This window comes from Zonotrichia albicollis, chromosome Z, assembly GCF_047830755.1.
Source record: "Zonotrichia albicollis isolate bZonAlb1 chromosome Z, bZonAlb1.hap1, whole genome shotgun sequence".
Taxonomy (NCBI): domain Eukaryota; kingdom Metazoa; phylum Chordata; class Aves; order Passeriformes; family Passerellidae; genus Zonotrichia; species Zonotrichia albicollis.
Genome location: NC_133860.1, coordinates 64,924,015 through 64,939,338, shown reverse-complemented (window position 1 = coordinate 64,939,338; position 15,324 = coordinate 64,924,015). Strand labels below are relative to the sequence as shown.

The following is a 15,324-nucleotide window of genomic DNA, read 5'->3' as shown; positions in this document are numbered from 1 at the left end:
TGCTCCAGTGGGGGTCCTCTTTCACTCCTATGCTAATGAATGCATTTGCACCATTTCCACTCTTGGAAATTAGCTATGAGTGTTGTTGCAGAGGGAAACTTCTATTCTTACAAAGAAAATAAAAACTGGAAGGAAAGTGAAGGCCCTTGCCTTTTTTAAATCCTCTCCTTTCCACATGGCAGCACTCTCTAGGCTCAAAAATTCTTGCCACAGTTGCATCCTCAACAGCACCACAGGGTGCCTTCCTTCAGTACTTTTAAGTCTGAAACCTTTTACACATCTTCAAGACCTACAAGAATTTCTCACAGGTCTCCTAATAACCTCATTGATTGATCTTATGGCAGATAGAATAAATAAGGAAATAAACAAGAATTAAGAAGGTTGGAGTTTCCCACAAGCAAGGAAGACTTGAGAGCCAGTGAATCCCAGCCAAAGAGAACAGGTGGAGGGAAGATTTCCTCCATGCTGCTTTAAATACACATGATACAGATTAAAGTCTTTATACACAAGAGAAATACTGCCTTAGTAGAGATTTTTCAGAAGCTGATTTTTCTGGTTTGAACTGTTCTACCAATGAGAAGGGTAGGAAAGAACAAACCAAATTATCGCTGTGATCACAAGCTGATAATGGAGTATACAACTGCAACTCCAACTTTCATTAATAGAAGCTGGGTAGGAGTATGTTATTTTGGTATCTAACAAGAGAAGAAGGAGGATTAGAAGTGCTCTGACAATTTCCTTTTATTTCCATTAGAAAATATTGACTGCAAAGATGAAAATATTACCAGAAAACGCTATCTCAAGAGGCTGTCACCAGCATCAGAATATATAAGAACCAGATGCTCAGAGCTTGGAGTGACCTGTTAGACCAGAACACTCAATGCCCTTTTTCTGCTAGTTTTTAGTAACAGGACTGCAACCACCTGACAGCACAAACTGTTTATATAGGGATTGCCTGACTCAGCACAAAATGAGATGCAGATGCTCAACAGTAATTTTTCTGACAACACAAGAGAATGACTGCACTCTATCCAGCAAGCAGGCACTATCAGTAGAAAAAGCATAGAAACAGCTTACAAACAATTGAATGAAAACTTCCTGAAGTTAAGTGAAAAGTTGCATGTATCACTTATATGAAGTGAGCATGAAAAATTGAACTAACATAAGATGAGAGGTTTGGGTTTGTTGCTTGTTTCTGTGTTAAGTTTCAGCTGTTATATTGCCATTTCCAATCTGACAAAAAAAAAAAGCTCAAAAATTAAGTCGTATACACCCAGAGCAACTCAGTCACTGATATATTTACTATCATTACAAGGTAACTCAAGAAAACCCATTGTGATGTATTGCTTCAGACACTGCACCCGTAACTTCCTTTTACTGAGGTGTAGCACATCACAATTCTCACAGGTTCAAGCTGCAAACACACTTTGAACAGACACTGCAAAATGGCAGTCTTGCATTTGTCTCAATCTCTACTCTTCAAAGTTCAGGTAAGGATAGACACTTCCCCTCCTGCACCTACTTTACCGTTGCTCTAGGGTTTAGCCAAGGAGAGAAGATGACGCGCACGTCTGTCAATTCAGTATAGCTTCAGAACCGAACAGCGTGTCTTTTTGTCTTTAACACTGAGTCCACCAAACAATAGTTTGTATTAACTCAGGTATTGCTCTTTTGCAAGTTCTCAGCCTTTCAGCAACCTTACCCTCCTACAAAAAAAATGAAACTTAACCGAGACACAGGAGTAATAGAATTCAGTTACCTTTGAGTTGCACCATTAAAACCTAAAATATGTTTTCACCACATTAATAACAGCTGTATTTGAGCTGCCTTACCGAATTGCAAGGTGAATACTCATAATACTTGAAATTAATACATGAAATGTCCACCAATTAATTGCTTAAAACAATCTTTGTCAAATTCTTGAAAAGAGTATTTTGATTTTGTCTTAGGTTGCAAATGCAAGATGCGGCTGGGGGTGTGTATTCTATTGCCATCTTTTAGAAGTGGGGCAGTTATAGTCTGTTAATTGGGCATTTTCTTTATTTCTTCCACAGCCAATCCTCTCTCCAGGAAATATCCTCTGTTAATGGGGCACTGAGTCTCACTGCATGACTCATAAAATCACATCATCCTATTGTGAGATGCTTTGCCCAGGGGGAGAAGCCAAGCATTCCTTCTGAAATACAATCTGAGATATGGAACACAACAGGAAGCCTTTTCCCACTGGATTCCCAGAAGTATACCAGGCCCGACTGGACCAACTGGACCGTCAGAGGAAAACTGCACCCTTCTACAGGATCCCTGCTCCAACAGAACCACCCCTGTCACTGCAGGAGGACTGCAGCCAGACTGCTAACAACACGCTGACTTACGGAGTGTCAGGTTGTATTCTGACTCTGTCAGTGGTTTTTGTATTTCTCCTTTTTTATTTCTATTTTTCCTAATAAAGAACTGTTATTCCTACTCTCATATCTTTGCCTGAGAGGTCATTAATTTCAAAATTGTAATAATACAGAGGGAGAGGGTTTACATTTTCCATTTCAAGAGAGGCTCCTGCCTTCCTTAGTAGACATCTGTCTTTTCAAACCAAGACAGATCTACAGAAATCCACCATCTGCCAAAACCAAAAGTTTGGAACAACAGATGTGTAAAATGTATTTTCAGGGCTTCTTTTTGAACAAGTAATGAAATGAAGATGAGTCATCACATTATCATAAAAAGCAGTTTTATCACTTTCACATTTACAAATATACATGTTATTATAATACCTGCTGGAAAAAGCCACAGTTCTTTAGATAAGAACAAAAAATAGATACAGATAATTCAAGTATATATTAAAAGTAATAAAAAAATTCAAAAATTAACATTTTAACATAATAATCAACATTCCTACTCCACTGCTCATCCCTCTGTAATCATCTTGTTCAGAGGTGCATCAGTTAGAGCGATGGCTGAATAAACTAATTAGATTCATGCAAGAATGACAAAGATACAGCAATTTTTTAAGAACATATGAGATCATACAGATACAGGAGCAGGGTGCTCGTGAATACACCCAGGACAGCAGTGCAGCGAATCATGAACAAACAGATCGCATTCCACACAAAACGCGTTCTGACACACTTTGCATATGTACACCTGTGTGGGAAGGATAGAAAGACAAGTCAAATTAGCGGAACTTATCATCATCGCACTACAGTAGGGCAACAGTTACATCATCATGATAATGTAAACAGACTGCACTGCTAGCATCACAGAAACTCAACTGAATTAAATCTTCCAGCAGCAAATGTATTCGCAGGCTTGAGCTCAGGTCACTGTAAATGCTTCCAAATGGGAAGCTTTTTTTTATGCAGCTCCCTAGGAAATTACTTCCCACACTTCTACAGACTTTGCAGTCTATAAATTGTGACTGTTTAACACCTAAGTCTAATTAACCATGACATTAACTTTCATAAGTATTCTTCTGGTATTTAGAATATAATTCTAAAGGATCACCTTTATTTCTCACACCCCTCAATGCAAGTTACAATGCCTTTCAACATACTTACATTTTGATCTTTCATTTCTCCTTGGCAGCCTTGACAATACCTAAAAGCAAAATTTTATATTTTAACTGAAAAAAAAAGGAGTCAAGACTGTGTAAATCAATGTTTTAAAAAGATCTCATACATTGTAACAATTTCTGGCAATTACTTCACCTATTCAACTGAACTCACTGATCATGGAAACTACAAGTACTTCTTAATGCCAGAGATGCCCCACATCACCCAAACACCCAGGATCTCCAGCAGCAAAGAAGCTGTTGCCAGCTATTCTTACTTTTGTGACAAAAAACTTATGGAATCTACAAGCACACTCATTATCACAAGTAAGATTTGCATACCGTTCCCCTTTGTATTCTTCCAGTGGAACTTCCTGAAAGGCATCTAAAGGAAACAAGTGATGGTAAGACCGAGCCAAGTGAGGTGCAGACACTAACGTAAGACCTGCAAACAGACACCAGAATTGTTACAAGGGAAGAGGTACTGAAAAGCTTTTCTGTATAAAATAAGCTAAAAAGGAAAAATAGTATTTTTAATTACTCAGCGGTTGACAGCTTCTAAGAACTTTAAAAAGTAAAATTACTTGTTCCATTACCTAAACTTGTAATCCAGTTTTAAATCCAAACACAAAGAACAAGCAAATCGATAAAATTTTACTGAAAAGGTTTAACTCAGCCTTCAGAAATACATTTACAACACAGTGGTGAAGTTAGGAAGCTCCTTTTGGCAATGATGGCTCTGCTGTATCTCACCACCAGCTAAAATGATGCCCTGTTACAAAGCTCTACTACAGCTTGCTGTACTACTGCCAAAATCACGCCACAGTCCCATCTCAGCTAACACTGGTCTGCTGGTTTTAAAACAGTTAGTTTTTGTCACACTAACTATCATGTGGCTGTGTTTTGGATCTATGCTGGAAATAAGGTTGATTAGGCAGGAGTGTTTCCTTTACTGCTGAGCAGTGTTTACACACAATCAAGAAGGCCCTTTCTGTTTCTCACTCCACCCGTGAGTAGGCTCGGGGGTGCACAAGGCATTGGGAGGGGATACAGTCAGGACTGCACTCAACAGTGCACCAAGAGAACAAAGGGATATGCCACAACATGTGGCATCATGTTCAGCCTATAAAGCTGGGTGGAGAAGGAGGAAAGGGGAGGAAGTTCAGGATGATGGCATTTACTTTCTCAAGTAACTGTTACCCATTACAAGAGTCCTGCTTTCCTGGAGATTCTACTGATGGGAAGTGGTGAATGAATTACTTACTTTGCTTGTCTTGTGTGCATAGCTATTGCCGTAACTTTCCAATTGCCTTTAATGCCACCTGTGAGTTATCTCACTTTTACTCTTCTGATTCTCTCCTCATCTCACCAGTGTGTGGGATAGTGTGGGGCTGAGTTGACAGCTGGGGTTAGACCATGAGAACAGGTGGGGCATGGCTGGCACAAATGTCTCACTCACTCACTCGTACTGTACACGTCCAAACTAGTTCTCCTGATCACTGCAGCTGTGGAGAATCCACTGCAGATACACAGGATTTCTCCAGTTACACTATCCCCTTGCTGGAATGCAACTCATGCCAGTGGGAAAAATTTGAAATTAAACTAGGATAAAGTGATCCAAGCCCATAATTATTTCATCCTGTTGCCAAATACAGGCATCCTGGTAATACCTACTTTGTTTCAGTCATATGCCTCTGGAAGCTAGGAGAACAGCACCCCCTCACAATATTAATATTATAAACCACACTAATCCTCCCTCCCACCCTCACTAGGAGCAATGGAGAGAGGCATCATTGCTTGCACAGTCCATTAACATTCGCAAGACCAAAGGGCCCCGTTTACAACTCTACAGCCTGTCTTGTGTCACTGTGCAGACTGCCCTTGGGTTCAACTTGGAAATCTTCCACCCACATACACATGGAGAGGAGAGTACTTCTGTCCTCCTGCTCCAAAGCACTCTATTTTCATGGCCTTACACTGAGAACTCTGAAACATGAGTGTGTTGAGAAGTTATCATTCCCATGTGCATCACCTCTCTTCCCTATTTTGCCTTAGGTATATTCCTTATACCAACGAATATGATACAGCTTTACTGTTACAGGTACAATCCTGAGAGACATTTCTATGAAGCTGACATCCCAGGTCACAGAAATGCAGGACTCAAAATAAGTATAGCTGAATTTTTCTACCCCTTAACTCTCTTACCATGAACTCTTGATTCATCTGCTCACCTCTTCCTACCACTTACCACAGATCTTGCATTCCACAGGAAGCTCACAGTATTTGGCTCTGCACTGAGGACAAAAATATCCACCCAGTGTAAGACCTGGGTCACTGTTATTTTCCAATTGCCTACAGCAGAAAGAAACAATTCAGTACTTAAGAAATAATACCATGCTACTACATAAGTACAAATAATGTTTTCACATCAAATAATTTAAAAAGTTTCACTAGATTGCATGTAACAGTTTAATGTATAAGTGTCAGAAAACAATTGATATGGACAGATATCAGTGACCACATTTTCTCACCAAAGACCAAACATTTCCATATGAAGGAGCCAATCTTTAAAAATAAAGGTATGAACAATAACTGCATGCTTGTTTCTTTTTAGAGACAAAAACATTCTATTGCCTCTAAGATGCACATGGTAACTATTCTTTCAAATAGCACACTGCTGTTAGACGTTGTTTCATTCTGAAATTCAGACTCCCCTATCACCCTGGCAAACAATGACTCTTTTCATTGAGAAGTGCACTGGTACAATCATCAAATGAGGCCTCTATTTTATACTTCCCTTTAAAGTCATGTTAGGAAATACATAAAAAATACTTTATTCAGATAATACTCTTCCATCCTCATTATTATCTTTTATAATGATAGTAGTAATTAAATCAAGAGCTGCAAGTAATTACTCAACACCTTGTAGCACCTGTGTGCCCCAATCACTGTGTAACAAAACTACGTATCATTTACTACCCTGAAAAAATTTAAATGCAAATTTTAAAACACATATTTAACAGAGGATATTTTTAATACTGGAGCTACTAATGGAAATAAAATGTCTACTAAGAAGTCACAAGACAAGGCTTAGCCTTTTTCAGATTATTTTGCAATACTTTCACTGTTGAGCAGATTTTCTAAATATGACTAATTAATATTGAATTCATATCAGTTCATTGAATTCTGATCAATGCTACTTACGCCATGCTAAAGGAAGGCTTTGCATCTTGATCAGATAGAGAAGCAATAGTATGCTGAGGAAAACCTGAAGAGAAACACATCCCATAGTAAAAATTTTAAACATGCAATAATGTGTCCATTTCTTACTTCAACGAAGAAGTTCAAAGTTAATTCTAGATATTCAGGCCTTTCTCTTTCCCATTTGTTATTGCAGGAGAACTGATACACTCTTGCTATATCAAATTCTTCCCAAAGGTCTCTACCTATACCCACACCTCTCTGACTTCACCTCAGCTGAAAAAATGTCTTTGCCATAGACTTTGTGTTAACTGAAGTGCACTGGAACCCCATTTTAGAAGAACAGTTAAAAAGTAAAATATGTGAAACGGTAGGAAAGCAGAGTGAGCAGCATACAAATGTTCACTTAAACAATAGTTTCTAATTAAGGAGGAAATATTTTTGTAAGCATTCATCCAGCCTATATTCACTTTCTAAGTGCAGTGTATGATAGATGAGACTACAGGACTTTTTGGAGACTGATATCTTTCTTTCCTTGTATCATTTATTTTTTACAGATCCTGAGAGGTGAGAAGTTGGTTTTTCCAACTGCTGCTCAGGCTTTACCTACAAGAAGTAAACCTTTTCATTATCTATACCTAGACATAAAAATACATGCATTCTTATCTATGAAAAGGATGGATGAAAGTGAGAACTCAATGCTCTACTTTAGCATTACAGTTCCTATACTGGTTTAACTCCAAGTTTAAATTTATTGAGAAACAGATCAAGAAAAGAAAAGGTAATCTACTTCTTGAAAGAACACTCAAGAAGTTGCTAATGTGTACTACCCACGGTTCCTAAATCAACTAATAGTTGTAATAGTTGCCTTCTGCAGGGAAGAAAGCAGAGGGAGAAATAATAGTTTTTCACCCTTCATTTCTAAGTATTAAATTTATAACAATTACTGTGCCATCAATATCATTCCACTTCATTGTTTCCAAATTCTGTTCAGTAATTTGTCTTACTTAATAAGCTTTATTTAAAAGTTCACTATGATGCAGGAATAACATCAATCTAGCAAAATAAAAGTTAAAACAAAAAAAAAAATTACACAATGTCTTTACTACATGTCTTACTATTTGTATTGCCTTAACACAGAAGAGGCAATTAAAGAAAAAGAAAAAATCTCACGCTAGGAGTTTGACAAATCCATATCCTACCCATTCGAATAAGGGAGCACTCAGAAGTTGAACTGGCAGGTGGAGGACTGACATGGTGCATCAGCAGTTCCTTATAATGACTTTCATCCAAAATAACGTGGTATGTTCCTGTCACAGACAAAGAGATGCCTTACTATCAGGTTACGAGCCAAAAAAAAATACAAACATATACTCCAAATGACAGAAAACAACTTAGGTAGAAAACACAATTTATCCAAACCTCTTCCTAAAAAGCAGCCCTGTTAATGCTACCCTAAATGACAAGTTTTAAAACTAGTAATAACAGAATGTTAAGTTAGATATGAAGACACAGAGCTTTTTCTTCAACATTTAACTGTAGTAACCATACTGCAAGAGTTACCACTGTAGCAATGGATATTAACATGTTACACAGATGAAGTTTCACACCACATAGCTTTACATATGGGACAAAAGGTTTGCAAATATATGTATTTTTTCTCTCTAGAGCTGCAGCTACCAGCTGCTAGTAATTTCACTTACTACTGTATATTTTGTGTATTTGGGCAACTCTTTAATTTTCTGCCAGCAAAATGGGAAATATTTATCCTTAAAAATTACAAATGCAGCAATAAATATATAACAAATTACTTGATTTTGATTTTAAACCTGTGTTAGTAATATAATTACTGAACTTCAGATACATACCACCAGTTTCTCGAGCAAGTACTGTACAAACTCGAACTTCAGCACTTAGGCCGATGACAGATACTCTGATCTTTACTGCTTTTAAACACTTAAAAAAGAGAAAAAAAAAGCATACTCAATTCATGTGCAGAACAAGAAACAGTAAAAACGTTTAAGTCTTAAATGAAAATTAATTGGTGATAACACTACAACTGCCTGTGTTTTGTCCAGCAGCTTGGATGTTCAATGAAGTAGTGAAACTTCAGTTCTGTACCTTAATTAGATCATAGATGTTGGCTGGATCACATGTCGTCAGACTGCTGAGGACTACCAAAACCTCTCTGCTTGTATGTCCTGGCATGTGCCTAAGGAAAGTACACAGTTAATTTACTTATGCACACTAAACTACTTGTATGATAACATCTCCACGGACCTTAGTGTCCTGAAGTCAGAAGATGACACGATATGAAGTACTCTACAAACTGTGGTAAGATCCTTGTCCGAGCACCAGATTTTCACCTTCTGAAAGCCAAACTTTCCAATATCTAAAATACAGTATTTAATTGGGTAGTTGTTACCTGATTATTTCCTGTAATGAATCCTTTGTACCTTAGCCAAACTTACATGTAAAATTAATCTCCAAAGTAGCATACTGTAGTAAATCTTCCTGACTTCTTAAAAAGCTCTAATCAGTTTTTAAGTGTAAATCCATTACTTCTAATTACTTGTAGTTCTTAGTTGAAAACTCTCTTCCTGCTAGTATTTAAATGGCTTTTCATGACACTGATTATCCACTTTGTTCAGTCAGTATCTTTAGCTGTAATTCTTTTTCAGTTTTCCACAAACTGGGATGCATCTCAATACCTCACATTGCAAAAAAATGCTCTGAATCTATCCTACCTGAAAATTGATCTTTCTAAAGTATGCCAAAATTCTCACAAGTTTATTGTGACACAATATTGTTTCTTTTCCTGTTCTCTTACATTATTAACCCCTAACTATGATCTCTCTCATACTGCAGCCCTTCAGTAATAAAGAACTGCAGTGTCTTTCATCTCAATATCTACATACCATCATCAACTTGGTTTCCAAATTTCATTTCTGTAAGAAACACAACCCTAAATGCAAGCATCTAGTGGTAGAAGATAAAATTCTGCACTACTGGAGTATTTAACTTAATGATTTGTATTGTAAGAGGAGAGTGGCCTTTTAAAGACTCAAGTCAGCATGATGCAAGATGCTACTTAGAAAAAATTCTGTCTCTGCCTCTCAAAAGCCACAAACACAAAGAAAACAAAAAAACCTCCTGTATATACTAACTTTAAAGTCTGCATGGCCAAATTTAGGGAATTATATAGAGAAGGCTCTCCACTGCAGTTCATATCCACTGCTTTCTTCAGAGCAGTTACATGCTTTTTTGAGTTTCCTGTAAGTGAAAAAATGAAATCAATTTAACTGATACAACAAGTTAAAGAACAGAAATGTTTAAAGTGCATATGTAATGAAGTGTACTTGTACAACAGGAACTGGTTTCAGAGGCAGGTCTGTATTTTTCCTTAGAAACTGGTATTTTGATCAGAATGCAGAAAAGAGTAAAAAAGACTTTTACTCCATAGGCACTCAGATGCTAGAAAGTTTAGAAGCCAAAAAGAGTAAAATCACTGTTGGGAATCATTAAGCACTCAACATGAGCGTGACATCTCCCACAAACAGAAAGAGAGTTTTGTTTCCTCTGTTATCCTCAAAGCATGGTTCAAAGATTGGTTGATCCCCAATTTCCCCCATGAAACCTGCTGAAGCCGTAGAGACTGGCCTAACAGCAGGCAGGAACCAAACAAACCTTGACTTCTTAACATCTGGTCAGATCTCACAAAAACAACAGATGTTGTAACATACAAAATTAACAAACAGGGTAGAAAATTAACTATAGGGAAACCAGAACATATCAGACTTGCATTCTGTTTGAAACTTGATCACAAACAAGCACACAACAACGATTCTGGATCAAAGCAGATCAGAATGTAGATTATGGTTTCAAACAACTTGCAATAATTTATCTTTTAGATTAAAACTATTTATGATAACATAACTTCATTTTCAGCAGTGTATCAGGCGCAGCTTAGAACACCACTGAAAAGGACAAAAACATCTGCAATTTAAGAAAAGAATACTACTTCCCTACCTGAGAGTTCTGTCATTTTTTCAGCTCTTTTACTCTTGGTTACAATTAAGCCAATCTGAAACAGGGAAAAAAAAGACCAAACTTTTCTTAGAAAGTTTTACAGTGAGTTTATTTAGAATTTTACTGTATTTTTTTACGTCTTTAAGGACCAGAATTGTTTAATCATACAAGGCTATAATAAAAGCTTTACTTTAAGTGTAACAACAGCAGCACAACTTGATGCATTAATTTATAAACACTCCCATACTTTCATTACTTTTGCCAAAAAGTACAAAAAGAAATCTTCTAAAACTTAAATTGTAGAAACAGGCAAAAACAAGAATTTCACTAGACTGATGAATAAAGGATGGGAAGGTATACATAAATTGAAAACAGTTTACTTGGCAGTGTTATAACCAAAACTACCTTTTAAAATAGTTTTCTGCTATTTGTTTCTTGCATGGTTGTACATACCTGACTAATAGGATTCTGGTCAAAGTACTCTTCAACAAAATATTCCAATAACTATAAAGAAAAGTCAAGGCAGTTAAAAACTAATTATACTTTTATTACACACATGCATTAAGTAGATGCAAAACATCTACTAAACTAAAAAAGCAAAACAAAGTAGTTGAGTAACACAAAAAGGGGGAATGAGCCTTTTCTTTCCATTCTTCTTTCACCCTATCCCTCCCCATTCATCCCAAGTAATCAATTAAATGAGATTTCAGAAACTGCACCCCCCCTTATTTTACTGAAGTCCAATGTTAAAGTTCTAGATTCCTGCTGTTTCAAGTGGAGGTTTTTAATACACCAAAAAGCACTACTCTGTACAAAACCATCAAAATGCAAGATTTCAGGCTCAAGTATTGTTGGAGAAGACCACACAGAACACAATGTATACAGTTCAATATTATACATCCACATATATTCAATACCAATACCAGATACAGTGGAAATATGCCCACAATCTGAAACAGCAATCCAGTTCAACACTCATCTAGCATCCTTTCAAGTAAGAATTAATAAAAAAACCCAAGTGTAAGAAAAAAATACAAACCAATTCTAGATGTGTAATGAGAACATGTCATCCCCTTAATCTGGGCAATAGTTTCCAAATGTGTCTTCCCATAATATGCCTGTGCAAAGTGTTTTTGCTGTACAGAAGCACATATGCAAGGCAAAATAATGCCACACAGATTTTACTATTCAAAAAATAGGAAAGTGACAGGCAGAAATCAGGAGACAAATGTAGGGATGAGCGATGAGGCTATGCAGACACAGGAGACTGCAATTCTTTGAAATGCAAAATGTAACCAGTTTATAGAGAAACGGTGGCTCAATAAGAAAAAACCTGAGTGCAGGAATACCTTCAGAGTGCAAGTAAGTCTGTTTGGCTTTAAGTCTTGGTCCTCCATCGTTCTTGATCCATCAACAACCACGTAAAGGTGACGCATCTGCATTTCCACCATATGTGAAAATCACTCACAGAATACGTAGTGAAATGAATTAATTATTCCATTTACTTTAAAAAGCCACTACGTCCTCCCTCTGACAGGGAAGATTCAGTAGATAAAGAGATACAATTAACAGCAACTGAAAAGTAATGCATTCTTCCATTTTTTTCTTAAAATAAAAAAACCCCTTCTCTTGAAAAATGCACACTGTTATTCTCCTCTCACGACAAGCTACAAAACATGCATAGTTTGAACATTCATGTCTTCACCTGAAGAGCTCAGTGTTGTACAAAGCAATGTGGTTATTTACAACCCACTTCCACCATGTCCATTTTTCACATGAAGAGAAATGGACAGTGTGAGCACATGTGATCTGACTTTTGCTGCCAAACACACCCTGTGTGTCAACTCTCCAACCCTGAAGAGCCATGCTTCACGTACACACTGCCAACAAAAAAAGAATGCTTTAAAGAACCAATAAATAACAGCAGAAAACACAGGGTTTGGTACGAAGTATGCCAGGCCAGCAGAAGTGTATTTCAGATCTGGCATACCACCTCCAGCCAAATAGTTTTGCACTAAGGACAGAAGGGGTTTCAAGTATTAACATACCATTCCAAGCCGAACTTGTCCATGGTGTTCATAGAGTCTAACAAAACACAGAAGGTTTTAAGTCAAATTCAAATGAGTGAATGGCTCCTAAAACAAAAGTCCAAACAAATCCAATACTAGACTTCTAGTTAAAATGTAGAAGCAACAAACTGCAGACAGTTATTCATGCTGAAAAACCCCACAGATCAATCACAGATTTCACAACTCTCAGAAAATAAATAAGAACTATTTCTTACTACCAGGTTTAATGAAGCTTTAAAATCTTATCCAAACTTGACAAATCAAGTTCTAGCATAACTTGAAATAACATAAAACTTAGGATTTTCTTCTAGCCATTTTTCTGAAATTTGAAACAGAAATCTGTAGCTGTGATACCAGAAGTAGATTCTGCTGTGACAGGAGAAGGGGCAATGTTTTTAACTAAAAGAGGGTTGGTTTAGATTGGAGATAAACATGTTTCTACCACGAAGGTAGTGAGGCACTGGAGCAGGTTGCCTTGAGAAGCTGCGGATGCCCCATCCCTGGGAGAGCTCAAGGTCAGTTTGGATGGGGCTCTGACCAATCTGTCCAATGAAAGGACTCCCAGCCCCTGGCAGGTTGGAGTGAGTTATCTTTAAGGTCCCTTTCAACCTAAACTATCCTGCGATTCTCTGATTTGTATACTAAACAAAAAAACAAACCACACTGATGGAAGATTCCTCTAAGTTGTGCAGATTGCAGCTGCAGTGCTCCGCAGCTTTTCATCAGCTCAAGACCTGTAGCTTGCATACACATGGGATACACAGCCTGTATACATTCAGTGTTAAAAGATAAAAATTAATTTTTCATCATTTTTCCTGGCATGCACCTGTCCCTCTGAAGGAAAAGGGCCATAAAGACATCCTGCAGGCATGCCTTATGGTTAATTTATCCCACAGGAACCAGTTTCGGGATGATCAAGCCCTTCTAACTGACCAAATCAGTGCTGTTAGCAGGCTTGTAGCCACACCACGTACCTTTTCCTCTTCGCCTTGAAGAGAATGTCCTCGATGGTTGCCTTCAAAGACCCGGATTCGTCTTCCTTAAGAATTTCCCTAGGCAGAACAGACTGTTACAGTGGGCAGAGGGGAGGCATTTCCTCCTCTTTCGCCAGAAAGGAGAGAGAGGTGAGGGGGGGAAGAACACACCATGTTCTTTCGTAGCCTCCTTCCCAGCGCTTGGTCCGCTCGGGTTCGTCATCCATCTCCGCGGCAGCTGAGGGGAAACCAGAGGAGATGCGGCGCGCTGAGGGAATATCAGGGGAGCTCCGGGGAGATGAGAGAGTTCAGGGAAGACGAGGGGGACTGCGGGAAGAAGAGGGGGGTGAGAGGGGGTCTGAGAGGAGCCGAGGGACACTTAGGGGGGTGAGAAGGGCCGAAGGGGCTCAAGGGCAGCCGAGGAAGACTGAGTAGCGCCACGGGACACGGAGAGGAGCCAGACCCGCGCTCGCTGCCAGGCCCCGCGGTCTCCGACACGTTGGCGGACGCCCTCTTCCGCCTCGGTGCGCCGCCAAACCGTCCCGGCCTCCGCCCGGGCCGCGGAGCGACCGTACCGGGAAGGTTCCGTTGTGTTTTCCACAGCATCATCAAAATCCTCCGAATGCGGTCATGGAGAGGACGAGGGCCTAGGGAAGACGCCTGACGGAGACATCGATGGAGAGGACGAGCGCCTAGGGAAGACGCCCTGACGGAGACATGGCGCGGAACCCCGTGAGGAGCGCCTCGCTCGTGTGCCCGGGCTCAGCCGCCAGGCTCACGGCATTGCCTGGGTGTCGGTGGCGCTTCTGCAATTAACCGAAGACATTTCAGTAATTAATGGAAGAACGCAGGAGCCTGGAAAAAGCATTGGATTTTAACACATGATTGTGCTCACACACCGGTTAATGAAGGCAGCCATCTATCACCCCACCAGCGAGAGCAAGAAGTTTCAGGTATTTTGATGTTAAGTAATCATGTTTTCCATTTACCTAAAATATTTCTGAGTATTCATGTCACATCACCAAGAGTTTCCATTTCATAAGCACCACAGTGAAGATTAGCTCAGAGCTAGCTGAGCTAATTGCTGATTGCTCTGCAGAGCAATTAAAACTTTACTGGATACGTGGAAGTATGCCAAAACCGGGCTTCAGCTCTTGAATTGCAGGAAAGTTACTGAACATCCGTTTCTAAGGAGTCTCACTCTGCATCCAAGCAAGACAATACATGAGGAAGAAACATGTAAACAGTAGTAACAATCCTTGAAGCGAGACTGGGGTTAAGATTAACCATTTTTGTACCCTTCAGCTTATTGCATTTATCAGGAGAAGTGTATAATTATAACAGAAAGAGAGGAAAAATTAATTAGCTTTCAGTTAAACCATACCTGGGAAAAAGCAATTATTTTTTTGAAGGAAAGCAATCTGAAGACAGGAAAAGAAGAATTCTTTGAAAACTCAGCATTTTCTTCTTGGAACTGAAATAGTTGTTGTTTGAACAACTCCAGTTA

At 38.7% G+C, this 15,324-nt stretch overlaps 1 protein-coding gene across 5 annotated transcripts; it reads right to left on the bottom strand.

Annotated features, from left to right (window-relative positions):
- Window positions 1-2,708: 2,708 nt before the first annotated feature.
- On the bottom strand, window positions 2,709-14,821 carry GTF2H2 (general transcription factor IIH subunit 2). Of its 5 annotated transcripts, none has more exons than XM_074532934.1 (17): window positions 14,717-14,821; window positions 14,393-14,623; window positions 13,989-14,055; window positions 13,818-13,895; window positions 12,823-12,859; window positions 12,124-12,210; window positions 11,228-11,278; window positions 10,775-10,829; window positions 9,913-10,018; window positions 8,867-8,957; window positions 8,614-8,701; window positions 7,948-8,055; window positions 6,749-6,812; window positions 5,793-5,896; window positions 3,887-3,929; window positions 3,552-3,591; window positions 2,709-3,138 (listed from the first exon to the last, which is right to left on the bottom strand). In XM_074532934.1, the coding sequence occupies exons 2-17, from the start codon at window positions 14,424-14,426 to the stop codon at window positions 3,019-3,021; spliced, it is 1,173 nt and encodes a 390-aa protein (XP_074389035.1). In that variant the 5' UTR covers window positions 14,427-14,623; window positions 14,717-14,821; the 3' UTR covers window positions 2,709-3,018. The 5 variants fall into 5 exon arrangements, with proteins under 5 accessions (XP_074389035.1, XP_026652599.1, XP_074389034.1 ...); XM_026796798.2 differs by having other exon boundaries at window positions 3,887-3,989; window positions 14,717-14,814; XM_074532933.1 differs by lacking the exon at window positions 14,717-14,821 and having other exon boundaries at window positions 3,887-3,989; window positions 13,989-14,144; window positions 14,393-14,533.
- Between the last annotated feature and the right edge of the window lie 503 nt (window positions 14,822-15,324).

Excerpts from the sequence above, each read along its gene's own strand:
- GTF2H2 (XM_026796798.2), bottom strand. The coding sequence starts at position 14,426 with ATGATGCTGTGGAAAACACAACGGAACCTTCCCG. Across the intron at positions 12,860-13,817 it reads TTCAAGGCGAAGAGGAAAAG|ACTCTATGAACACCATGGAC; the intron begins GTACGTGGTGTG and ends GTGTTTTGTTAG. Across the intron at positions 12,211-12,822 it reads GACAAGTTCGGCTTGGAATG|ATGCGTCACCTTTACGTGGT; the intron begins GTATGTTAATAC and ends GTGGAAATGCAG.